The 25,565-nt window shown below is 40.9% G+C and overlaps 2 protein-coding genes across 3 annotated transcripts; both read right to left on the reverse strand.

The window, feature by feature from the left end:
- Positions 1–1,353: 1,353 nt before the first annotated feature.
- On the reverse strand, positions 1,354–5,651 carry LOC116706126 (uncharacterized). Of its 2 annotated transcripts, none has more exons than XM_032542776.1 (6): positions 5,419–5,651; positions 4,066–4,380; positions 3,366–3,698; positions 3,024–3,125; positions 2,896–2,927; positions 1,354–2,763 (listed from the first exon to the last, which is right to left on the reverse strand). In XM_032542776.1, exons 1-6 carry the CDS (start codon positions 5,582–5,584, stop codon positions 2,695–2,697), a joined length of 1,017 nt encoding a protein of 338 aa, XP_032398667.1. In that variant the 5' UTR covers positions 5,585–5,651; the 3' UTR covers positions 1,354–2,694. The 2 variants fall into 2 exon arrangements, with proteins under 2 accessions (XP_032398667.1, XP_032398669.1); XM_032542778.1 differs by having other exon boundaries at positions 3,405–3,698; positions 5,419–5,649.
- A 5,944-nt stretch (positions 5,652–11,595) lies between these two features.
- Positions 11,596–24,344, reverse strand: flvcr1 (FLVCR choline and heme transporter 1). The gene is given in 12 exon segments (XM_032542747.1): positions 11,596–14,066; positions 16,259–16,299; positions 16,302–16,325; positions 16,596–16,704; positions 16,798–16,903; positions 17,437–17,547; positions 18,033–18,136; positions 19,237–19,304; positions 19,757–19,897; positions 21,406–21,504; positions 21,507–21,549; positions 23,214–24,344. Coding segments are annotated over 12 exon segments (1,659 nt in total). The 5' UTR covers positions 23,928–24,344; the 3' UTR covers positions 11,596–13,967.
- Between the last annotated feature and the right edge of the window lie 1,221 nt (positions 24,345–25,565).

The following is a 25,565-nucleotide window of genomic DNA, read 5'->3' on the forward strand; positions in this document are numbered from 1 at the left end:
AATCTTCGCAGCCCTTGTCACATGACCAATTAAGGTTTCCATGACAACCATACCATGGAACCAGCACTGAATTTTTTTTTAAAGGCAGACATGTAGCAAGCATGTAGAAAATGTGTATTGTATTCAGATATATTGGACAGCCTGTATTTTATTACAATACGTCTACAGGCACGTCTCTGCTGATTGGGTATCACCTGTAGCATATAAAGACAGCCAATTAACGAGGGACACACCCACCAAACAAGAGCGCAAAACACATCAAGAGCGGGGCAGACCCCAACAAAGGCGGGAAAACAGACAAGGAAGTTCAAAAAGACTTAAATTTATATGGGAACATTTTGAATGATTGATAAAAGAACGTGTAAAGTTGAACAGAAATCAACGGCAGAACAATCATTCAAAATCATTTAAAGCTTCCTTAATTCATTTATTTGGTTTCTTTGAAGCAGACAAAAACTCTCCAACAAGCTTATTTTTCATTTTATTGCCATATTTACACCTTATGAAGATAATGATACATTTAATTTGGAAAAAGATAAAAATGAAAGGGGCTGTACTCAACATTCACAATATTCATATAGTAGTAAACACATTTCTGCTATCTAAGGCTGTGGTGGAGTAATGACAGCCGGACAGAGAATGGAGTCCCACTCGCTCTGTGTGTGTTGTAATCTCAGTTTCTCTGGTCTTTGTTTTGGTCGATAATCTCGCAGCGCGGCACGTGCACGTGAGTACCAGGACCAGAGACTCGGAGAATTCTCCTGTATCTGTGTCAGGTGGGCGCCGCTACTGCCACGCCTCTTTAGGAGACTAGTGGCAGGTCTGAGTGTATTGATTCCATGGAGAGAAGTGAACATGAACCCAGATTATGAGCGATGCTTTTGCCCCATCATCACCTAAATTAATATTGGACCCATTACTCACAAGCCACATATCACCAGAACATTCTGAAACTAAAATGGCAATTTTTAGACAGACACTCTTGCAAAATCCGGCAACGCAAAGAAGCTAACTCCAGCTAACGTTTGTGAACGCCCTCACAAAGCTAATCTCCGGGATGCTAATTCTGTCTTTTAGCTCTGTAAATATCTAACGTTAGCAAAAGAACATATTAATACATTTTAAAAATATTACTTTTCATCCATCCACATGACGTTAATTACACGTTCAAATGAGGCCGCGCTCCCTTAGGAGCCCGTTTACCGGTTCATACATCTTTAGTATAGAGTGTTTGACGGTTGGTGTATGGTCTGTGAGAGCCGTGTGGAGGCAATCGCACACTTTTTTTTCTAAATATGGAGTACAGCCCTTTAAATGACGGAAATTAAATGGACAACAATGGCAGTACAATTGTTCAAAATCAATTAATCAATGTATTTGGTTTCTTTGAGGCAGAAATTAAACTCTCCAATGAGCTGAAAAATACATCTGACATTATAGAAGCATATATATATACATATATATGTATATATATGTATATGTACAGTATATGTCTAAAAAAGCTAATATTGCCTTCTGTGTTACACATTCAATATACCATTTCATTCATTTGATCCAGTTACCTACTAATTGCTCCAGCTAGCTGCTAAATGCTCCAGCTACCTACTAATTGCTCCAGCTAGCTGCTAATTGCTCCAGCTACCTACTAATTGCTCCAGCTAGCTGCTAAATGCTCCAGCTACCTACTAAATGCTCCAGCTAGCTGCTAAATGCTCAAGCTAGCTGCTAAATGCTCCAGCTACCTACTAATTGCTCCAGCTAGATGCTAAATGCTCAAGCTAGCTGCTTATTGCTCAAGTTAGCTGCTAAATGCTCCAGCTAGCTGCTAATTGCTCCTGCTAGCTGCTAAATGCTACGTCCACCTGCCACTCTCAGACTGTCTGTCTGCTGTTTGCTGCCTGCTGCTGGAAACAGAGTTGAAGAGAGCGCTGAGACTGACCTATACAATAAAAAGGCGCAATACAATCTAAATTATTAGCTACATGAAGCTTTAAAAGAATTTCAGAAATGTAAAGTTTATGAAAAAACTCTGCACGTCTGTCATTATGAGGGACTTCTTTACAACAATCTGAAGCTACACAACATCTGCTCGCTGTTTGCACAGATATACGCAGTGGTGGAACGTAAGTAAGCACATTAATTTAAGTACTGTACTTTAGTAAGAATATGTGGTACTTGTACTTTACTTGAGTCTTTTCTTTTTGTGCCGGTGTCTACTTCTACTCCGCTACATTCTTCTGACAGCTTTAGTTACTAGTTACTTTACAAATTAAGATTTTTGCACACAAAAACACATGTAGTTTTTCAAATATGATGTTTTGTTATAAATTAAACTTCCCAACATTTTGTAGTCCTACAAGTCTTAACTGTCTGGATCGTTTCCAGTTTCTAAAACTGGAGGATTTTTCTGCATTGAGTACTTTTACTTTTACTAGTTTGAGTACATTTTCCTGATAATACTAACATACTTCTACTTCAGTAACTTTTTCAATGCAGGACATTTACTAGAGTATTTTTACAGTGTGGTATCAGTACTTTTACTTAAGTTAATGATCTGAATACTTCTTCCACCGCTGGATATATTTGCAGTTACTATGCATCCTAAATATGCACCAATCATTTGAACTGAAAGCTCTAATCAGAAGAGTACAACGACTGGTGGGATTTGACTTTCTGATGATCTGAAGTTGTGGATCACTGCGGTCGAGCAGCTGCTGGACCTGCTTCCACGTTTTCATACTGGACGTTGGCGCCATCGTTCACCTGTGAAATAAAAACACGCGAGATCCTGAACAACTGTTTCAAGGGGAAGGAACCAGAGAGACTGCAGCCTCTGAGTCACAGCGGTAACAACAGACTCACATTTAAAAAAAAAAAATGCATTTTTTAACTCACATTGTTGTCATTCTCGAGCGGTTTTGTGTTCCCTGGGAAAAAAATAATAAAAAAGTAGCTTTAAGATTCAGAATGTATGATTTTATTTCAACACTTCTACTAAATTATAAGCTGAATTTTTTCCTCACATTTGCTTCTGATCACAATAACGGTGATAACGATCATGAGGATCAGTCCGGCAACGCGCACCATCAACATGACGTAGCGCAGAGGAGACACACCTGTAGGATCTGTTCAACACACATCAGTTCCGAAATTATGTATCAACACCACTTATTCATCAGGGCACTCAAAATAGAAACCTAGGTGACCGTGAGGAAATATTCTCCGAATTTTTCAAAAAGTGTGTTGGATTAACATCACCTAAAATACCTTTAATCCAAGGACGTGAAAACCATAATGTTAGAATTTTTTAAAGGCAACATTTTGACTCTGCAGCTTTGTATCAGGTGGGTTGAATATTTTCTCACCTGGGTTAGATGTTTCTGTCTGATTACGTGTTATCTCACCTGTAAGGTCAGGTGTGTAGTCGGCCTCTATCTTTACACTGTTCTGCTCATCAACAAACTGGCAGGTGTACTTCCTGTTGCGGCCACTCTGACGCTTCACAGTCAGAAAGGAGACACAGGCCGTCTGTTGGAGGACCCTGTACCCATCACCTTCACCAAGCAGCTCAGCTCCGGTCTCATCCACCCAGCGGATGCTGTTCTCTCGACAAGGAATATCTCTACGACTTAACAGAGAGCACTTCAATGTGATGTCATCATCCCTGTTTGGATCAGCGCCTGGTTGAGACGGAGAAACTGAGAGAAAACAAGTGATGGGAAATGGATTGCATTTATTTATTTTGCACTTTTCTGGTCTTAAACACTCAGAGCACTTTCCACACTACAGTCCCCATTCACACATCCCTCCTGGGCCTGAGAACTGCTGACTCAGCATAAACATGTTTCATCTTACAGTCAGCGACTTTACTACCAGATCTGGACAAGTTCCTTTTCTATGTTTCTATTCTTTGTTTTACTGAGTTAAAAAACAGTGTGAAGGTGGACAGAACCAAATGGAATCAAACCCTTTCAGAAAAGAGTTCAGCTGGAAGGAGGCTGAGCTCGGCACATATGTCCCAAAAGTAGAATTTCCTTTTGAGATTTATAAGGGAATGATACTCACTTGTCAGAACACTTAGATATGTATTTACATCAGCGTTAAAGTCCCTCCCCTGCCGACAGGTGTATTGACCAACATCCTCAGCAGTGACGTTGTTAATGACCAGAGAGCAGTCAGTGGTCACCCTCAGCCTGGCAGCTCGGGCAGAGCTCTCTATAACTTCTCCATTCCTGACCACAGTGATTGCCTGAACTCCATCTTTGTTATAAAACCATTCAACGATGGAGCATGTTGGGGGAGAGGATGATTCAGTGGTACAGGACAGAACGGCATCTTGTCTAGGTCTCTTATAGAGAAAGAAATCTCTTCCACTGATGCCTGATGGAAAGAAAAGAACACTTTTTTTGTTAGTGACAATTGAAATGCTGTGATGATTTTTTCTGCCCTATATTTTATATTCAAAGGTCTTTATTTGCTGAAAGACACAGTTAATCACAATAAACTGGTGGTTGCCTGGCAACCTCAGTGACTCCACGAAGCCACCGCCCCATGATAAGCACAAGATTTTACATTTTGGATTCTGTGTGGTTTAAATAAATAAAAGAAAGAGATGCCGGTAGGTGTAGCTCCGTTTGAACATTATGTAAATACCGTACATATCCCCACTGATATTTATACTATTTGTGCAACTGCAACACAGAATTTCCCTTTGAGGATCAATAAAGTATTTCTGATTTCTGATTTTATCCTATGAGCAGATTTCATGTACACAAATGAGCATGACAAATAATGTCCACAGTTCCTTTAGAAATGCTTCTGTTTTTATAGAGGTTATTTTGTGTAGGGGTAAATAAGTGATGAATAACAAGAAAGTAAAGAATATCTAGTGAACTTTGAAAAGAGATGTACAAGCATTTGTGTCAGATTACTGTGATAGAATCCCGAGGGTCGATTCATTTCATAATCTGATAATATTACTCAATGTCCCTAAAAAGGACGGTGCCAATCTGTCTCTCAGTGTCTTCTGACTTCTGTCTCTCAGCCCCAAACTCACTGCTTCCTACAGAAGACTTAACCCTTTGAAAACAGGTAACACATGTTTTGAAAAAGGCACAGCAACTTCCTAAATCAACTGGGAATTGTAGTTTTTAGCAAACAGAAGCAAATGGCTGTTGGGCTATTTTTTCAGCTGCACTGCCCAATGCAAAGCACAACATGACACATTATCTTATGTCAGACGCTATCTTATTGGTTTTGTTATCTTATTGACAGAGATCACCTATTTAACATTCAGAGATAGAAAAGCCCCAAAGATGTTTTTTTACCTGGGCTGGTTTATTTTTTTCAGGCTATGATGATAATAAGGATAATAAGAAGGTAAACACATAAATAATTAAATGAAATCTGAGAAATTACCTTCAAACTGAAGCAGGAAAATGAGGATTAGTTCCAGTGGAGCCATTCTCCGTGTGTTCTCTGCAAACAGCTGATGATCTGTGAGACGTTCTGTGTCCGGCCGGCGCGGCTGATGATGAAACGTCCTCTTTGGGTTTCTGGGTAAAAACATCCTTTGAAATAACATCAGTCACCACAGCTTCTCTAAATAAACCAAACAATACATAGGAGATGATAGGTGTCAGAATGTGTACATCTTTTAAGCAACACGCAGTTGTGTCTTTGGTCAATCGTTACGCACTCCCCCGTGTCTCGGCACATCCTTTACAACACTGTACTTCTTTAAATGGGGTGAACTTTAGTCAGTTACAGTAATTGTTGTGCATATTCTACCACATATGTTGTGATATCAGGTAAAATCTCAGTAACGTGGGGTCATTTCATCGTATTAAACACACATGTAGAAGATTTTACTCACATCGACAATGTTCAAAAGCTTGCATCTCCAAGATATAAGGATGTAAAGAACGCTCCAGCTGCATACAACTATATACTATACTATATTAATTTATTTTTCATTTTATACTCTTTATTGATCCCCTATGGTGAAATTATAATTTACACTCTGTTGTTATTACACACTACACACAGGTCTGAAATACACACACATGCTCTGGTCCTTTACATGCACTAAGGGAGAGTGGGGGGGGAGGGGGGCTGCCAGTGCTGGACCAGCACCCTGAGTGGCTGAGGGGGGGGGTCGGTGCTTTGCTCAAGAGCCCTTTGGCAGTGCCCAGGAGGTGAACTGTCATCTCTCCAGCTACCTGTCCACATTCTGTACTTTGGTCCAAACTGGGACTTGAACCAGCGACACAGGCACGACCTAGAAAAGGCCATTCATGATTTTAATAATAATGTAATAATAATAATAATATATACTTTACATTATTTAGTTCAAGGTTGGATTACTGTAATGCTCTGTATGTTGGTCTGAATCCGACCTCCATCTCATCTTCAACTTGTGCAAAATGCTGCTGCTCGCTTTTTAACAAGCACATCTAGACGCACACATACTGTATACGGAGCTAGACTATTTCTTTATTAAATGTGAGAAAATAAATGAAAAGAAAAAAAAATGTTGGAGAGAAAAAGTTATCACACTGATAGCAAAAAAGCATTTTATGAGAGAAAAAAATATATTTGAGAGAAAATGTTTTCATACCAATAGCAAAAAAATAATAATATTTAAGATGAAAAAAAGTTTAAATATAAATTAGAAATTTTTAAAATTATTTTTGAGAAAAAAAATCTCTCTCAAAATACTTAATTCGTCGAGGCCTAAACCTCTCACACGTGCGCCCGCTCTACCACTGAGCCAACCTGGCCACTTAAGATTTTATTGTTGGTTTTCAAGGCCTTGAATGGTATTTGTCTGAAATTGTAATTTTGTGGGAGCACAACCGGTCGTTGCGGTCTTCAAATCAGCGAGTTTTAGAAGTGCCTAGGTCCAGCTATAAACAGGGTGGGGGGGTGATCCGGCTTTTGCAGTTGCTGCCCCTAGACTCTGTAACAAATTACCCCCCCCCCCACACACCCCTGATATTCGCACTATTACAGATGTTGCTCTTTTAGGTCCAAACTCAAAACACATCTGTTTATTCTGGCTTTAATAGGTGGGACACCTTCATTCTTCTGTTTCTTTGTAACCTTTTCTGACTTTACTGTTTTCTATGTTCATTCTTTCTACAGTATGATATGTTTGTACTCTTGGTTTCTGATGTTAAGCATTTTGGATAGCTGCTGGTTGCTATGGAAATTATATTTGATTGATTGATGTCACAGCTGTTAAAGCTAGAGGAAGTAGTTTAGTTTCTGTCGCCCCCATGAGGAATTCTAAGTATTGACAACAACACAGTTTGAGACTGAAAAAAGTTTAAATGTAAATTTGAAATTTTAAAAATGATTTCTGAGAAAATCTCTCAAAATACCTGTATATATTTTTAAATATTTATTTATTGCTATCAGTGTGAAAAAAAGTGTTTCTCTCAAAAAAGTGTTTTTTCTCACAACGCTTTTCTTCTCGCTTTTGCTCTCGATGCAATTTTTTGTTCTCGTTTCAGGATTTTTCTCTCGCTGTGAAAATAGTGTCATGCATTAAGTATTTTGAGAGAGATTTATTTTCTCAGAAATAATTTTTAAAATTTAAAATTGATATTTAAACTTTTTTTTAGTCTCGAATATTATTTTTTTGCAATTGGTATGAACACTTTTTCCCTGAAATATATTTTTTTCTCTCTTAAAATGCTTTTTTTTGCTATCAGTGTGATAACTTTTTCTCTCAAACATTTTTTTGCAATGTTCATAATCAATATCGAAACATCATTGCAAACATTTTGTCAATATTGTACAACCCTATGAGAAACACAGAGAGAGTTGTGTGGCGCTGATAGTCTTAATTATCTCTGTAGCAACTCATTTGGAAATGGGTCGAATGTAACGGACGTTAATTAATATCAAAAAGTTACACACTACAGCTTTAAATGTGAATATGATTATTTTGGGGAATTTTAGGCCTTTATTTGTACAGGACAGCTGAAGAGAGAGAGGGATGACACGCAGCAAGGTGCTGCAGGTCGGAGTCAAACCGACATGCACTGCATATATATATATATATATATATATATATATTATATATATATATATATATATATATGGGCGCCCACTCTACCAGGTGAGCAAACCCAGCACCCATGTGATGAACTTTAGTCAGTTATGGTAATTGGGCATATTCTACCACGTTTTTTTATGATTTCAGGAAATCCGGGGTCATTTCATATCGTTCAACACATATGCCGCAGATTTTACACTCCGTAGAAAAGCTTGTATCTCCAAAATGTCAAAGTTTAAAGTACATGCTCGCTTTAGCGGCAATAAACAGCGTATTTTTCTTAACAATAAGGAAAAGATTTAAAGATGGTTTTATGAGATGAAGTGGTGGAATGTGTCTTGACTTATGGAGGAGCACGTACACCTCCAACTGTCTCCACAATCAGACACAAAGGGTTTCCTGTGATGTTTCTAGTGACTGGATATAGGGAGTGACTGTTGTTGTTGAGCGTAGTCTGAGTGTGTGAGTGTGTGTGTGTGTGTGTGTGTGTGTGTGTGTGTGTGTGTGTGTGTGTGTGGTGTGTGAGAAAACTACTTCTCTAAGGCGTTGGAGTAAAATGCTTTTATTGTTGTGATTTGACTCAGTGTGATTTGATTTCAACAGAGTAATGCCATCTGAACATGATGGAGTTTATTACAGGATTTATGACAGCAGACCAGATTCTTCCACATCCCCAGGGGATGGATCACTTAGAAAATGACTCAAAATCCAACAGCAGCTTCACAGATAAATAATATGAAACATTTTTAAATAACAGGATACACTTAGAGCAACAATCTGCAGAAATGTAAGTATCTCCACTCAGGTTTGGGGTCAGTACACATCAAGGATTAAAGGATAAGGTTGACAATATACTCTTATTTTTCTTATTGTCAAGAAATCAATGATTCATGTTCTAACAAGAGTCTATCAAAGCCTGATGTAGCTTCTTATTTTAAGGTGGACTCTTCTCAGTTGTTTTTAAGCCATTAATAATTTATTATTAAATAGTAGCCTCACTTGACAGGATAAATAAATGATAGGAACGTAGGTCAAGTGCTGTTAAAAGTTTTTCTCTTATAAAAACTAGAAAAAATAACAAAGAAATGTGAGCATTTCATTGGCTACTAACCAGAAAATAGAAGAATGCGTCAAACACTGGAGTTTAACACGTTAAATAGGTTTAAAAAAAAAAAAAATAGAAACAAATAAATATTTCCAACCAATAACAAGTAAAAGAGATTAAACAGTGTGTGACCATGTTAAAGGTATAGAACGAAAAGTCAACACGGATTCTCATTCTCAGACTAGCCTGGTGAGTTTCACCCTGGAAACCCAGAGTTCTCGCGAATTTGCTCAGCGAGTCATTCTGGCATTGAGTAATGCTGCTCATTAATTATGCCCTTGTAGCCGGGCTGCACCAATCACATCGCTGCATCTGATGTAGGCAGGGCCAGAGGCGAGCTGAACCAATCACATTGCTGCATCAGAGGCGAGCTGAACCAATCACATCGCTGTATCTGATGTAGGCAGGGCCAGAGCCGAGCTGAACCAATCACATCGCTGCATCTGATGTAGGCGGGGCCCGAGCCGAGCTGAACAGATGACAGCAGTCTAATGTACCAGTTAGCTCCGCTGCTAGCTAAGCGTGCGGGGCTCTGGACACGTCACCCAGTGTGCTGTTGTGATTGGTCGTAGTGTTATCCAAATGCATCCAGTGAGATTTTCAAATGCACGCTTGGTCCCGCCCCTCCAGAGGACTAATGACAACTTTCATTACTCAATGCCAGACCCTTAATCTTTTGGATTTGGGTCTGGATTTCCAGGCTAAGGTGAGACACACATTGAGCTCTGATAACTTTGAAATCATTTCCTTTAAATAACACGCCACTGCTGTTTCTGTGTGGATGATCATTTTAAAATGTTGCTTGAGTCTTGACAGTCACTAACATAACATTGCTGAACCACAGTGATCTTGAAAGTGTCGCCGACGGCAACAGATGAAGTTGTTTGATGCCAGTTTCCAGTTTCAAGCAGCAGAGGAAGAAAAAAAAAGAAGCTGACATCAATCTTGTTAGGGTGAAAAGGACAATGTCTCCTTAGAAAGGGTTGAACTGCTGAATATGAGGAGCCCTAAATATTAAAGTCTAGTTGTTTACATGTTTTTCTAAGGTTAAAAATCAACTAAAACTCATATTTAAAAAAGACAGGTCTAGGTAAGTTTTACTTTAAGCCTAATAACAAGTCTGTTATCTGTTCTGTCAGATAAATGTCAAGCAAACTGTTTAATTACATCAAATTACAATTAAACAAAATCAAACTATGCTATATAATACTGTACTATAATAACTAAATACCATTTTAATCTATTTTGGAAATGTCAAAATTGCCAACGTTCATTCACAATAAAAGGTATCGTAAAGTATTTGTTGTCTTTGTCTGGAGAATGTGAGAAGGGACTGTAACCTCATTTAAAGCCGAGAACCTTCCCCGACTTTGAGGGTTGCCGGGGGCCGATTTCTGTGCAAAACACTCCGGGTGGTTTTGACCGGGAGATCTACAGGATGTGAAGTACGGGCTCTCCTACAGCGCCAACAGTGTGCCACGCCAACGTTAATAATGGAGTCGGAGAACCATGTACTGGCACCGAGTCCCACGCAAGGTAACAGCGTTATCAAGAGAAGAAGAAAAAAAAAAACATAAGTTTTATCCAGTGAAGCCTGTCTGGTTGAACAGGAACGTAACTGACGTTTTAGCTTTGGGGCTCAAAACTGACCCAGAGCAGGTCAGTCAGCTAACATTACTGCAGAGCATGGATTACATACATTATTCTTTGGAGTTATTATCCAGGTTATTATTGTATCTAATTTCTATTTTGTTTAACAACTAGGGAAGGCAGCTGTCTGTATCTGTGTATTTTTTGTGTATGTTTGTTACGTAACGCTGTTCTGTTTGTATGTGTTTTAAAACTATGTTTTTCAAAAATTAGATGCTACATCTTAAGGGACCTTTCTTTTAATCAAATTGAATACATGTGAAATATATTGTGATATTGTGGTTTGAGTTGTTGGCCTGATGAATGCTGGACGACAGGACGCTGACTGCAATTCACTTAATTACAATAACAAGCAGTTTCTAAAAAAGAATTCCAACATTGTACCTTTATGTTAAAAAAACACCTATACTTTTGATTCAATGGCTACAGAAAGCTACAAAAAGAAAATCCTTTTACACGACGTAAATGAAACCAACAGACAGATCTTAAAAAACTAATTGGCATTTTTCTCTGTTACAAAAAGAATTGAACTCTTGTGTGCTTCTCTTGTCCACTCTGCTTAATTTGTTTCTACAGTAGAAACGCGTCGTCGTGCCGTGCCCCCCCCCCCCCCCCCCGGTTCTCCCGTACAGAGCGTGATAACCATGAGGGGTCAACATTAAAAAATCATGCAGTGAAGTTGTGCGTGTGTTTTCTTCTTTGTGCGCTGAACATGTTCACGGTGGGGTTTGGTCCGCCGTGGTCTGTGGAGGAAAAACACAGCAGCCCGGTTGTGTTGTTCTCAGGGAAACCACCTTACACGCCAGCCACGTGGTCTATGGAGGACATATTCTATTTTACTACAGCAGTTTGTTATTCCTCTCAACCGCGAACACATTGTGCGTCTGCTCTATTTATGATATCGTGGAGGGGTCGCCACTACAAAATCAACGTAGGGGAGACACTGTCAGGATCTTTGAAGGTTAGGGATGTAACAATTACCGGTGTAACGGTAAACCACGATAAAAATGTTGATAACAATTAGCATTATCATTTAAAATATCCTGATTATCACGGTGGATTACCACGGTGTAGGAAACGTGTTTAATCCTTCCCAACTCCATCCGCGTCTCCTCAGGCTGCCGTGCAGTAGGAATCATGGCGGATGGAGGAGATGTCGGCGCTCAGGACACTCATCCGCCCTCTGAGAGGACTGAGCCTGAAGCTCGGGCTTATTCTGGTTAGTATAAGAATGACAAAGGACAGCTGACTGAAGATCGTTATCCTGTCTGCAGAACGTGGCGGAAAACAGTTGCTGCTGAAGGCGTTGAACACACTTTTAAAAATACCGCAATAATACCAAAAACCGTGATCATTTTGGTCACTATAACCGCAAAGTTACATTTTCATACTGTTACATCCCTATTAAAAAGGTATAGTGTTTTGTATTCTTGGTGTCAGTTAGGTCTTTTTTTGTCTTTCCTTCCCCTTCCCTCCAATCAGGGAAGGAAAAGAGGGGAAAAAGTCAGGGACGCACCCCTGGAATCTGGAAGCCAAATCCTCTAAATGTTTCTAAAAGCTTTTTCCTTTCTTTTGTGGTTGTACCGGGCACAGTCAGTCGCACGTTGCCAATCAAGTATTTCACTCTAGCTATTTATGGATCCAATAATCAAATAAAAAGCAACATTCATATGTAAACCTGCGTCAAAGAAGAAAATCTGCAAATAAAAACCTGTGAGGTTTTCCCTAACTGTGTAAACATTCAAGGATGTTCCGCCATGACATGTTGGACAAAGTCTGCCGACTAGAACCCAGCATGCGACAACTAGATACAGCTGCTCCTGAGGCCGTCTAATATGCGTGCATCTTCGCAGAAAACATTACTGACCAGCCCTGTCTCAGTCACAATGCGGGCTGAATGGAGTCCTGCTCGGGTGTGAGAAAAGTGTGTGAAGCAACTTGGAACCAGATGTCAGATAGTTCCTCTTCAGTCAAAAAGAAGCAATGTTAACATTTACGAGTCTTACAACTTCAGTCCATGAAAGGAGAATTCAAGTAAACTCAGGAGACGTTGGCCGCGGGCAGTGGGCGCGGATCAAAACCAATCAGAACGGCTCTCCGGCTAGTCCTCGCAGACACCCGGAGACTCCGAAGGAAAAAAAAAACTTCACCTGGAGTTATTTTGTTTACTACAGGCATGTGATGTAGGAATTGGAAGCTGGTTTTCATTTTGAAATCAGGTTCACAAACAGTAACCAAACTAGGAGCGCCATGCTTCACAAAGAGTGCAGCAGGTATAAAGTGCAGTGGAGCTTCTTCTGCGTCACATTACATACGCGTTTCATTTCTGGGATTGTTCAGATGCTGCCGGAAAATTCCGCAGGATGTCCTTCACCGTCCTCTTTCTTTGTGTTGGCGTTCTAACCCCAGGTGGATTTCTGAGGACTCTGGTTACCTGGTCCTCAGGTCTCTGCAAGGTAAATCCAGACAGCTAGCTAGACTATCTGTCACATCTGAGGACTATGGTTACCTGGTCCTCAGGTCTCTGCAGGGTAAATCCAGACAGCTAGCTAGACTATCTGTCCAATCTGAGGACTATGGTTACCTGGTCCTCAGGTCTCTGCAGGGTAAATCCAGACAGCTAGCTAGACTATCTGTCCAATCTGAGGTTTCTGTTGAATGACTAAATTCCTTCCAGAGGCTATTGTGCAGAGACAGCGTCATTGTGCCCCTTGTTTGTGATTGGTTTACAGAAATGCCGATAAGCCAGAGCATGTTTTTCTCCCATCCGGAATGCTGTGTGGCCAGACTAGCCAGACCCTCCTCCGCAGCTCTATGGAGGAGGGTCTGGCAATGCAAGACTAAAAATTGAAGGTTATCAAGTGCAAGTGTTTGAGAGCAGCTTGTGGGGGGTGTTGTGCTGACCCTCTGGGCCCTGTTGGTCACGTACCTGGCATGAATCCACTCTATACTGTATACTGTGGCTGTGCTTGATTAGACTTAGCATCACATCCAGAGCTTCCCCTTTCCAAAATGTCGAGGAGCTAAGCAATAAAAAACTAATCCAAGTGCCCAGCGAGGTACTCTGCGTTTGTGAGTGCGCTGCCGACAGGTTTCCCAGGACAGCAGGGAGTTAGTTGTGCTGCGATCCCCCAGGGACTTGGCCGGTCACAGCGTCGTTTCACGGGAGAAGCTGATCGACGGTTCCATCTTGACTCCGTTGGTTTTCTTTTCTGAAGGGCAGTCCTCGGGACACTCAGTAGGAACCTAGGAGACAGAAAGAGAGACAGACAGACATTCAGACAGCGACCAGCAAAACAATCCTCACGCACGTGTTGGAGTTTAAAACAGCCATCGATGAATGAGACAGCCTTTACAATGGTGTAGCGTTAACTTTAATGAGGTGAACAGGGCGCTGATGAATGAAATATGATGAGGATGATGGCTTCATGGTGGTAGTGCAAATAAGTCCAATAGTGAAAGGATAAAGTCTAGAGACCAGCATTAAATACGGACAATATAGTCATGTAAAAACTATAGCAGTGCAAGGATAAAGTAAAAAAAAGACAGCATTAAATATTGGCAATATAAGGGAATAAAGCACCTGCAGAAGCAAGTTAAGAAGGAGCTCAAATTAGCTAAACTTAAATAGAAGGACAAAGTTGAATTCTTATTGAGTAGTGGCAAGTCACACCCTGCATGGGACGGTGTGAAGTCGATGATGGGCTTAAAATCCAATCTTAAAAAAAATCTCTCCTTTGATGGCAAGACAGATTCTGAGCTAGCAGATGAATTGGATATTTTCACTTTAATTTCTACGACTTCATCAAGGCATTGTCCACGTACAGGGAACTATGGGCAGAACGAAATGTTGCTATCACTATCGATAAGGACGGAGTTCACAAATTCTTAGGGGGGTGAAGGAAGAGCCCTGGTCCAGGCAATATTGGTGGCCGCCTCCTCAAAAGCTGTGCAGAGCCACTGAGTCACTTCAATCACACCGGGTCCCTTATCTCTGGATAGAGTCAGTGATTGTGCCTAAGACCAAAGGACCTGAATCCCTTAATGACTCTAGACCAGGCCTCACTTACCTCATTATGAAAGCTTTTGAGATTTGAGCAATAACACAGCTACAACCCGACCCCTTACAATTTGCCTACAGGTAGTAACTGCTTAGCACAGTTTTTAACCTCTTGGAAGGGGCAATTTGAAATAATCCTGACACCAAAAGAAACAGGCCACGTAAGGGCAGAATCATTTTATATCTACAACACACAGTTTGAGTTAACAACTAGATGTGGGAGTTTAATAAGTCTTATTTATGTGGCATCTCTCAAATTATTCTGCAGGAAAATGAATTTGATTGTCAAAAATAGTTGCAGTCTTCATATTGCTTTCAGTCCATTCATCTCAAGGTCTTTCTTTATAATACCACCAGATGGCGACAAAGGAAAGTCAATTGAAATCCTGCATAGTCAGACAAAACTGAGATTTCCACAAGAGAGAAAGAGAAAAAAATTTGAAAAAAAGTGAGACATTCTACTCAATTTCCTATCTTATAATATATCCCGCAAACCTCAAACTTGATTCTTTGATCTCTCTTAAGTTGGAAACCTCTTCAATAAGGATGACGAGAAAGGAGAGCATGGGTTTAATCAATGTCCTCCTCTGACGGGGTCTTCATCAGTGACTCAGCAGGATGGCGGGAACATGGAGACTGATTGAAGAGTCCAGAAACAGAAACAGATTTAATGGCCTGGCTTGTCTGAAGGGTGCTTCACAAACCATAAGAGAGAATCAGCTGGTGGCGACGTGAGGTTCAAGAAGAAAAAGGATTTTTTAGGTTTGTTTGTGTCGAGAAGAACGCTTGTTTGCCAGAAGAGAAGGAAAAAAGGAGATGTAATGTCCAAACTGACATGAGACTGTTCAGGGAAGAGTACCCAAAGGTTCAAGGACTTCAGGTCCCTCCACGGGACGCCAGAAGGAGAAAGAAAAACTGAACAAAGATTAATCGCCGTCCTCTGTAAAGGGCGCTCCACAGGGGGAAAAGAAGGGATGAGAGATTGAAATAAATAGAAAATGGTAGAGCAAAGTGTGTGAAAATGAATAAAGATTTTGGGGGTAAATTTGATGTTTTTTCAAAATGCTGAAAGAAATCCATCACCCAGAACGTCAACAAACAGAGAACATCAGTGTGTAAATAACAGATCGGACTAAACTACTTCCACGATTAAATGTTCTACAGTGTTCTATCGGTTTCTTTCATTAAAATGTAAGCGACTAGACAGATTGACTCATCCTTTTCTTAAAACCTAAACTGAAAAAATGCCTCTGTCAAACTTATCAAAGACTGTTCAACTTTATCTGAAAATGAGAACTGTGTAAGGTGTGGTCAACAAATGTGACAACATCTTTCTGCCTGTCTGTGTGTCTGTGTGTCTGTGTGTTTGTGTACTTACTGCTTGCAGCTGGTTGCTGTCTGCTTCCATGTTGACATTGGTCTTTTCAGTTCTGACTTAATTAAGGCTGAAACAAAAAAACAAGGAAACGTTGCATTTCATATTTAATTTAGAAGCACCAATGAACACCCAAACCACCCCCCCACACACACACACACACACACACACCATCACACACACAAACTCACACATACACACCACACCACACACACACCACACACACACAACACACCACTACACACACAAACACACACACACACACACCACACACCACACTACACACACACACCACAACACAAACAAAACACACACACACACACGTCACACATAAGCCTACCATGAGCAGTATTCCCAAGAAGACCAGCACAGAGGAAGATATTTCCAAATCATGGGCTGTGGACTGTGGTCAGTTTGCCCTGAATCAGCGTGAAAATGATCCCAAATAGCTGTGGGCACATACAAACACACAGACACACAATTAATGAATGTGAAAGGAAGTCCTGTAGCACTTTTGGTCACTTTTGAGAACGTTGTGATACCTGAGCAAAAGCATTGAGGAGTCCCGACGACGTTCCCTCAGACTCCGGGTAGGTGATCTCCACTCCGAACTCAAAGCCCAGAGGCAGATAACCCGTCATAAAGAACCTGAAACGCAGACGTCACACTCATTTGATTTAAGGTCTTCATTGTCATGTGCACAATATTAAAAAGATAAGAGAAGATGGATGCAATAAGATAAACATGTATTGCCACTGCACAGAGACCCATGTAATGAATTGTCAGTGCCACAACTGAAGGTGCATTAGAGATTAAATTAAAAAAAATCAATTTGTCAAAGGACATATAGCTAAAAACAAGAATTGTTCAAGACATGAAACACATAGGACAGGACAGGTAAAAAAAAAAAAAAAAGAAGAAGCAGGCAATGAAAATGCAAAATCTCCGTCTTCTTCCAACGATGTTCATACAAAGATGTATACAGGGCGTTCAAAGAAAATTCCAGACCATTATTGATACCACTACCAATCCTGTGACTGCAATACCGGTTCCTGACAGTTTCCTATTCACTTGAATGGGAACCTGTGTCCAAAATTCGGAACGGTACTGTACAGAGAATATAAATCTATAACGTGCAGTAAACGCGGTACAAAACGTAACTAAGCGTGTGGCCAGCGTACCCCAGGGCTCCAGCAGTGACGAAGACCAGGTAGATGTTGTTGAGGTCCAGAGTGAAGGTGAAGACCACCATGCCCAGAAACGACAGGCCGTACACGATCAGGGTCGTCATCCTGCAGAGCACAAACAGAGGACTCGGTTATCTCACTCCTGTCTGTGACAGTAGATTAGTCAGCAATCCAAAAATAACATGTTACTTCTAGCGCTGTGCGATATAAGGAAAACTATAAATATATAAATAACGTTGAATATTGCGATGACAATAGTGCTTATGACAGAAAAACAATATCACTGTGTACTCAGTTCTGCTGCTTCAGAATAGCTTGTTGAATTTAAAATAAATAAAAGAAAATCATTGCCAAATTTATTTTATTGAACAAAATGAATTGAATATAGAAAGCAGAACTAAAAACAGAATGACAGTTACATTTTAAAATGTAGTGTGTGCTCTAATAACAAAAAATGTCTCTTTAGTGTCTTTCACGATACTGTCTTTTTTTCTGTCTATCCACAAAAAACAAAATGCAATCTATGTATGTTTTTATGATAAATTGTCCTAAAATGAACAGGTAGGGAATATGTGTGAATGCGTTTATACTTGTATGTCTTTGTGTGGTCCAGCCACAGGCCACAGAGGATGGAGCCGACCATTCCAGCAACAACCAGAGTCAGACCAATTCTCCCAGCATTCAACTCCTGGTTCTGAGGAGAGGAGAGGAGAGGGAGGGGGGGAGAGGAGGAGAGGAGAAGAGAGGAGAGGAGAGGGGAGGGGAGGGGAGGGGAACAAACAGCTGACATTTACAAATGCTTCTGTGCTCCTTTAAATGCATCAATTCTGAGCCGAAACGTAAAGGTTGCACTTACAGGTGAACTTTGAGCTAGTCATATGTTTGTAAGGGTGTATATATGTATGTGGGAGGGTTGTTAGCTCGGGGGAGTCAGGGATTTACAGTGTTTCTGGTGGGAGAGAGCTGTAAAGTCATCTGACAGGTAAGCTGAGAGAGTTTTATAAGTTCATGGAGGGGTGAACATCTCTAAGTGTGTGTGTGACAGGGATATAGTGTGTGTTGCTAAGACATAAACTGAGTGAGCATAAGCATTTCAGTAAGTCAGTGTGTGTGTGTGTGTGTGTGTGTGGTGTGTGTGTGTGTGTGTGTCTGGTGGGAGGATGAGGAACAGTTTTAAGTGACTGAAATCAGTCTGTGCCTCAATGTGTTTGTTCTTTGTGTTGTGTTTCTTTGTGCACCTACTAGCTGCTCATTGGTCAGCTGCATACTGTAAAGTTGATCCACTGTTTTCATGTACATTAAACATGAAGTGTTGATCCCCAAGATGGGTCCACTTTCACTCTTCTGTCTTCCTTTTGTGTCTTCTGTAAATAACTGTGTGCATGTATGTAAAGTGGGAAACAGATAAAGGCTCGAGATTTCCCGCACTGCAGACTTGAGGCTTGAAAATGGGTGTTGTAGTGGACCAGCTCGGATCCTTCAGGAGTCTGCACAAAGCCGCAAACTCAAGCACAACCAACCCTTGGACCAAGTCATAGTCTACAATCATTCCTAGAGCTACTCCTGCTGTGTGAAGCAGTTAAAGAGCTTGTAATGCCATAAAGATGATCCCCCAGTTAGAGATATAAATGACATAAAAGTTGTAAAGAGTGCCGTCCTTTAAAACCCCAGGGTAAGAAGACGGGCGTCAGGCCAATTCAGAGATTAAAGAGTTTGTTTTCATTCCTTCAATAACTCCCAGCTGCTTGTGTGTGTGTGTGTGTGTGTGTGTGTGTGTGTGTGTGTGTTTTTTACCTCGTAGTAGGACATGATCATCTGGTTGAGAAGTGTGGAGACAGAGTAGAAGGAGCCGGTCATTATACCTGCAAGCAAACAGACACAAAAGCTGTGTTTCATTAGTAGTTCCACTTTCCCTCGTTCACTTTGTTTCTGACATGCTATAGACCAAACAGCTAATGGATTCATTAGTCCACAGAGTTATCGACAATGGAAATAGTTGTAAGTTGCAGCCCTACCCGCAAGTACAACAATCTAGATCAATATTAACAAGCATTGGCTATATTACATGTTTTAGTACAATAGAAATCTATGAATGAGGTTTTATTGAGAAAAGAAGCTATCTGCTAAAAAGCTGCAACAGGGTTTGGGTTAGGGTTGCTGTGGACTTGTCGGTCTCGCAAGCGGTTTCAGGAAAATGGCTGCATGTGTCCGACAAATGCACAGAACAGATTAGAGTAGAACTAAATAGATTTAGTTTAAAAAAAGGGGAAAAACACTCCCGGTTCCTGCGGATCTGGTGATGTTTCACACTTACCGTAGCTGACGAGCAGGAGGAGGAATGCTTTATTCTTCATCAGGTTGAAGATGGACTGTTTGTAGGAGTAATCTTCAGAAAGGGAGCTTGGGAGGACAGCCTGCGAGTGACTGGGAGGGAGGAGAGGGCGGTCCTTAATCACTGCAGAACAGACACAGACAGTTTGGGTTAGCTTGCTCGGCCTCTCATTTGTCAACCAAAGACATAAATACATAAATACAAAGAACGTAAATAACACAATATTGAAAACAGGGATCATCTAAATGAGCCAAGAGGGCTTTTTATTATGCCCACTTTAAACAACAAGCCCTCCAAACTATACTATACTACAGGTTGTTTCTTTCTACCCTTTAATAGAGGGGGGGTCAAACTCAATTTCACTAATGGCCACACTGGAAATGAAATGACAATCACTAGTTACACTGGATGGATATGAGCCTATTTTACAGGTCTTTATGTGACCCATCAGTATGAAAATCAAAGGACAAAAAAAATGTGCTTGAAATGGATAATCCAATGAACGTCATGTCTACTTTTATAATTTAGGTAATCCCTGTGTAGTACAGCAATGAGGGTTACAGTGACTCTACCTTCTTCAGTGTTTGAATGGCCGGTTGAAACCACAGCCACAGTGTCAACATCGCATGTTTGCATATCTGCTGTAGTTCACAGTGAGAGTGTGGTTTCACCCTTTCCACCAACACAAACACCACCCTTTTTCTCCAAAACACAATGCAGTGTTACATAATGAGATAAAAGCGTAACCCTTCACAACAGGTCTTTCCTTAACCTAAACCTGATCCTATTCCTTTTTTAATCTTTAACTCAAAGTGCTAATCCTTAACTGGTCATTTATGGATTTAAGGAGCAGCAACATGTCCATTGTGGAGGATTTCTGGAATATTTCCATCCTTGTGAGGCAATCTGGTCCTGAGAAGGACACACACACACACACACACACACATACACACACACACACACACACACACACAATTCCTCTAGTCCACTCATATGACTTTGTGGTAACTGCACAACAAATCCCCGGCACCTTAAACAGATGGTGCCCAAGGAGGTAACGATGCATCATGAATCGGTTAAGAATTAATTAAAACGTGTAAAGGATTACAACCGCTTTCAACAGAAGAAGAAAAAGAAGAGCGATGCAATTTTTAAACGGCCTAGGGCGTAATCTACTTTTAATTTAACTTGTTTGTCTTCAGACATCACTACTTCTTCTTTGTTTATTTATTTGAAGACATTTCTTTTTATAGTTATTTTTTTTTTATGTGGGTTTTGAAAATCTAATAATTCATTATCTTATATTTACTTTTTGCTATTTATGATAAGATACAATTTCAGTGTCACTTTTGATATGGGGGTTGGGGTTAGTAGAGTGTATTGTTAAATCCCTAATATGTATGCAAGGCAGTGTGTGTGTGTGTGTGTGTGTGTGTACACTACTAAGCGTGTTTTGGTGGGCAGCAGGCATGCATAAACACAACTAATGAACTAAGCCAATAAGTTATGTTAATGTTAGGGTAAGGGGCTAGGGAATGCATTATGTCAATGACTGGTCCCCACAAAGATAGCCAGACACGACTGTCTGTGTGTGTGTGTGTGTGTGTGTGTGTGTGTTGTTGTGTGTGTACCTATAACAGCGACGATGAAGAGGAAGGTGGAGACAGCGGCGGTGCCGTAGAACATGATGCTGATGTTGTGACCTGTGAGTTCAACATCGTCGGGCGTGTTGGAACCAGAACTGGAGGTAACAGGAAGCCTATGGCGGTTCCCAACTAGGGACAAGAGACATAAAGAGAGAGAGAGAGAGAGAGAGAGAGAGAGAGAGAGAGAGAGAGGAGAGGAGAGAGGAGAGAGAGAGAAGAGAGAGAGAGAGAGAGAGAAATATTGTTATAAAGTGTGTTGTCATATTACACATTTAAATTAATTGGTTGTTGACAACATATTTGTGTATGATTCTTTTTTTATTGTGTTCAAATTCTGAAAGCGATATTTTAATGTATGCCTTTTGCTTTCAATGACATGTCAATGACAATGTCATTAATTAACCGGGTGCACTATCACAAAATATTTGAGGGTTGCTTATGCCTGTACAATTTACAGCAGAGATTCTCTGAGAATCTCCTTTTATATCCAAGCAAAACGGGTATTGTAACAGAAATTCCCCAAACCTAAATGATATCCAATAGGAAATTTACTTGAAACGGGACCTTGTGAATCGGAAATGAATCAATTCAGGAAATCATTAACAATACCCAGCTCTAGTTTAAAGTATATTTCATTAATTTATTTACTTTTCTATTCTACTGGCTCCATCTCTCCTCTATTCACTCTTCCATGACTTTTTCCTACACTATTCTGCTGGAAGTGGGATGAAGAAGTACTCATCCTCATCATTTACTTAATTAAAAGTAGCAATAAAACAGGGTAGAAATGCCTTCTTACAAGTAAACGATTCAAAATCTTATTTAAAGTAAAAGTACAAATGTATCTACATCAAAATATAGGCTACTTAAAGAACGTGCACTATGAGTTTCTGCGTGGTTTCAGCACAATTTTGTTTTTTTCTCAGATCGTGGGCATCTCTCCTTGATCCGCTAGGTGCCTGCCCCCTGAATACAGTACACGGTGAAAAAGCCCGGTCTCGGGAGACAGCGCAGGGGTCGTGAACGCCAATCAAACACTAGAGGCACAGGCTGTGCACCAAAATACAACAAACCCCGTTCCAGCCAATCACTGATGAGATGGTTGGGGGAGGGGTGGGGGTTTGTGCCCACACACATAATGGGGGGGCATTGAGCAGAGTTGATTGAGTAGTGTGAGTTGTATCGAACGTGGTTTGCTGTATTTTGGTGCACAGCCTGTGCCCGTAGTCTTTGTTTGATGTTTACCCCGTCTTGTCTCTTGAGACCATGTATCAAGGACAGATGCCTATGATTTGAGAAAAAAATTGCGCTGAAACCATACAGGAACTCATAGTGCACCTTTAGTACAAAAAGTTAACGTATTCATGGTGCAGAATAACCCAAATCAGAATAATATATTATAAGTGATGTACTATACACCATTTTCATGTTGCAGCTAGTATGGTGTGGCTAACTTCCAATACTAAATTGCTATCTTAATAACATAATATTGTTTGATTTCTATTTTTAATTAGTAAGTTGACTCTGTCAAGTAATTGAACCGGTCAACCTAAATGCAGGCTACGTTGTTGAAGTATAAAATAATATAAATTCTAAAGTAGAGTAGCCTAAAAATCCTCAAAATTGTGAGTAAAGTATTGGTTACTTGAGTAAATGTACTTAGTTACTTTCAACAAAATCTATTATATTATTTTATTCTATTGCATTGGCCATTCTACTCAATGTCTAACCAACACATTGTAAAATATAGTCTACCAATAATAATAGGCTATGTTGCACGAGTACACACTGACCTGGTTCCCCAGCACGGCCGTGGCGCACGCGGTGGAAACTTCCCCGGGTCCGAACCACACCGAGGCGACGCGGGAAGGCAGGCCGAGGATGAACACCTGCGCCACGGAGCAGACGACCTGCGCCGTGACGGTGACTCCGAACAGCTCGGGGCTCACGCTGGCGCACTTCAGCCAGGCGCCGATGCAGTTGAGGCCGGCGCCCAGCAGGGCCGTGAGCCGCAGACCCTTCCGGTCCAGCAGCCAGGTAGCCGGGAAGATAAGCGGAATGTAGACGACCATGTAGACGATGGAGAGCCAGTCCACCTTGTCGTTAGTCACGCCGTAGTACCGCGTGAACACGTTGGCTATGATGCTATACTGGATCCACTGGAAGGCGTTCACCAAAGAGTACATGCTAAAGACGAAGAGCACGGCGAACCTGCGCGGGTACAGTTTAGTCTCGAGCTTTGTCCCTTGCTTCTCCTCCGCCTCTCCTCCTCCACCGTTAGGCAGCATCGCCTCTCTCTCATCCGGCGGGACTTCCTTCTCCTGCTCGAGCGCCCTGCTGCCGGTGTCTGTCTCCCCAGCCCCGCCCGTCTTTACTGCGTCGTATGTCGGCTCCGCGCATCTCTCGGCCGCTCCCTCCAGCTCGGGAGTCTTCCTGCCGACCGTGATGTCGTCAGGTGCGCCGGTATCCGCGCGCAGATGCTCCTGCACGAGGTCGCCGGCAACCATAACGCCTGTTTGATGCTTTTCTTCGTGTCTTCCCCCCGCTGCTGTATTCTACGTCTAGATGTGACAACTAGGACCGAGACAGGAAGCGAGAAAACGCAGCACAGAGTGGTTTCCTCATTCGGTTAGACGAGTCTTCTCGTAACGGAACATGGATGACTATAATATGAACCAGACTCTGGCGAGATACGCATCAAAACAACATGCTTTAACACGCCATACTCATCAGATAACGTCCGGGTTTTCTCCTTCTTGTCTCCTCTCCGTCCACTCTGAACCAGCATGCTGCCAGTCTGCCTGGCTTGTGCGTCTCTCTCTCTCTCTCTCTCTCTCTCTCTCACACCCTTCTATGTCTCTCTCTCTCTATTGTTCAGCCGACGCTGACACACATGCCCTTCCGATGCTAATGAGCCAATAGTAGAGCAGAGAGACGTAGCGACTATCTTTATCCTACGGTGTAAATGAAGAGCGATGCGGGAGGAGGGAGACCATACCATGATGCAACAGCTTACAGTACAAGTTAACTGTATATTGTATATTGTACATATTGTACACTGTATATTGCCTAGACTCCCTTTCTTAAACATTTTACTGTTTTCCCTTATGGATGTAATGTTGTGCTTTTAGGTCTTTTTAATTTCCATTGGTATCAAATGTCTTTGCTGCTTAATATTAATAATAATAATGTATACTTTATTAATCCTACAAGTATGGGGATTGGAACCGGCGACCCTCCGGTTCCCAACCCCCTACTGACTGAGCTACTGTCAACCCTCATTGGTCTTATTTTAACAAGTTTATCATGCAAAGCTCTTTTTGACTTTGACCGTAAAAGGTGTTTTATCAAATAAACGTATTATTACTTATAAAAGATAAATAATAAGTCTACTAAGTTGCCTTCTATTTAGTCTGCTGCATCATTACTGAAATAGCGATTTAACATAAACTATTATTGAAATGTTAATGGATATTTTAAAGGAAGTGGTTGCTTTATTTTTATTAAAGACCTTAATAAACAGCCGAGTACACTTGAATATGTTTCATCTCAGTTTAAGCTCATCATAATTTACAGTTTGTTGCTCTTTAAGACATGATCAGCTAAATGCTGAAATGTAAACAATTAAATAAATAATGAAACAAATCCATAAACATGACCAAAAAAAAGAAACGATGATGGCCTGTGATGATGCTGCTTGGTCCTTATTTGCCAATTACCCTGTCCATGTGCTCAGGCCACTATCTGCTCTAATCCTAATCACCGGTTGACCCACTGGGACTGCAGCAGGTACAAGCTGCAGGACAAAGCCGTCTCCACAGGAAATTCATTTTGAATACACAAATTTAAATTTTCCTTCAATAAATGTGGAATTTAGCACCACAAACTTGTCAGAGTAAGGAAAAGACCAGTGTTAGTTAACCATGAAAATGCTGAAACATACATTTTATAATAGAGAACTTACTCTAGGTGTGTGGTCAGAACATACATGCCGACTTTCTTAAGCCAGGTGGTGTGTCATCTGTACGCATTTTGAGCTATCCGCGTGTATGTCTGCTCTGTCTCACTTGCCCTTTTAAGAAAGCGACGGTTGAGTTTAGGAAACTTGACAGGAGGGTTGGGTTTAGGAAAAGAAGATCAGGGTT

The sequence above is a fragment of the Etheostoma spectabile genome, chromosome 18 (genome assembly GCF_008692095.1).
Source record: "Etheostoma spectabile isolate EspeVRDwgs_2016 chromosome 18, UIUC_Espe_1.0, whole genome shotgun sequence".
NCBI lineage: Eukaryota > Metazoa > Chordata > Actinopteri > Perciformes > Percidae > Etheostoma > Etheostoma spectabile.

Coding starts and splice junctions, on each gene's coding strand:
- LOC116706126 (XM_032542776.1), bottom strand. CDS start 5,584: ATGTTATTTCAAAGGATGTTTTTACCCAGAAACCCAAAGAGGACGTTT. Junction 4,381..5,418: donor TTTCCTGCTTCAGTTTGAAG/GTAATTTCTCAG, acceptor TCTTTCCATCAG/GCATCAGTGGAAGAGATTTC. Junction 2,928..3,023: donor TATTGTGATCAGAAGCAAAT/GTGAGGAAAAAA, acceptor TTTTTTTCCCAG/GGAACACAAAACCGCTCGAG.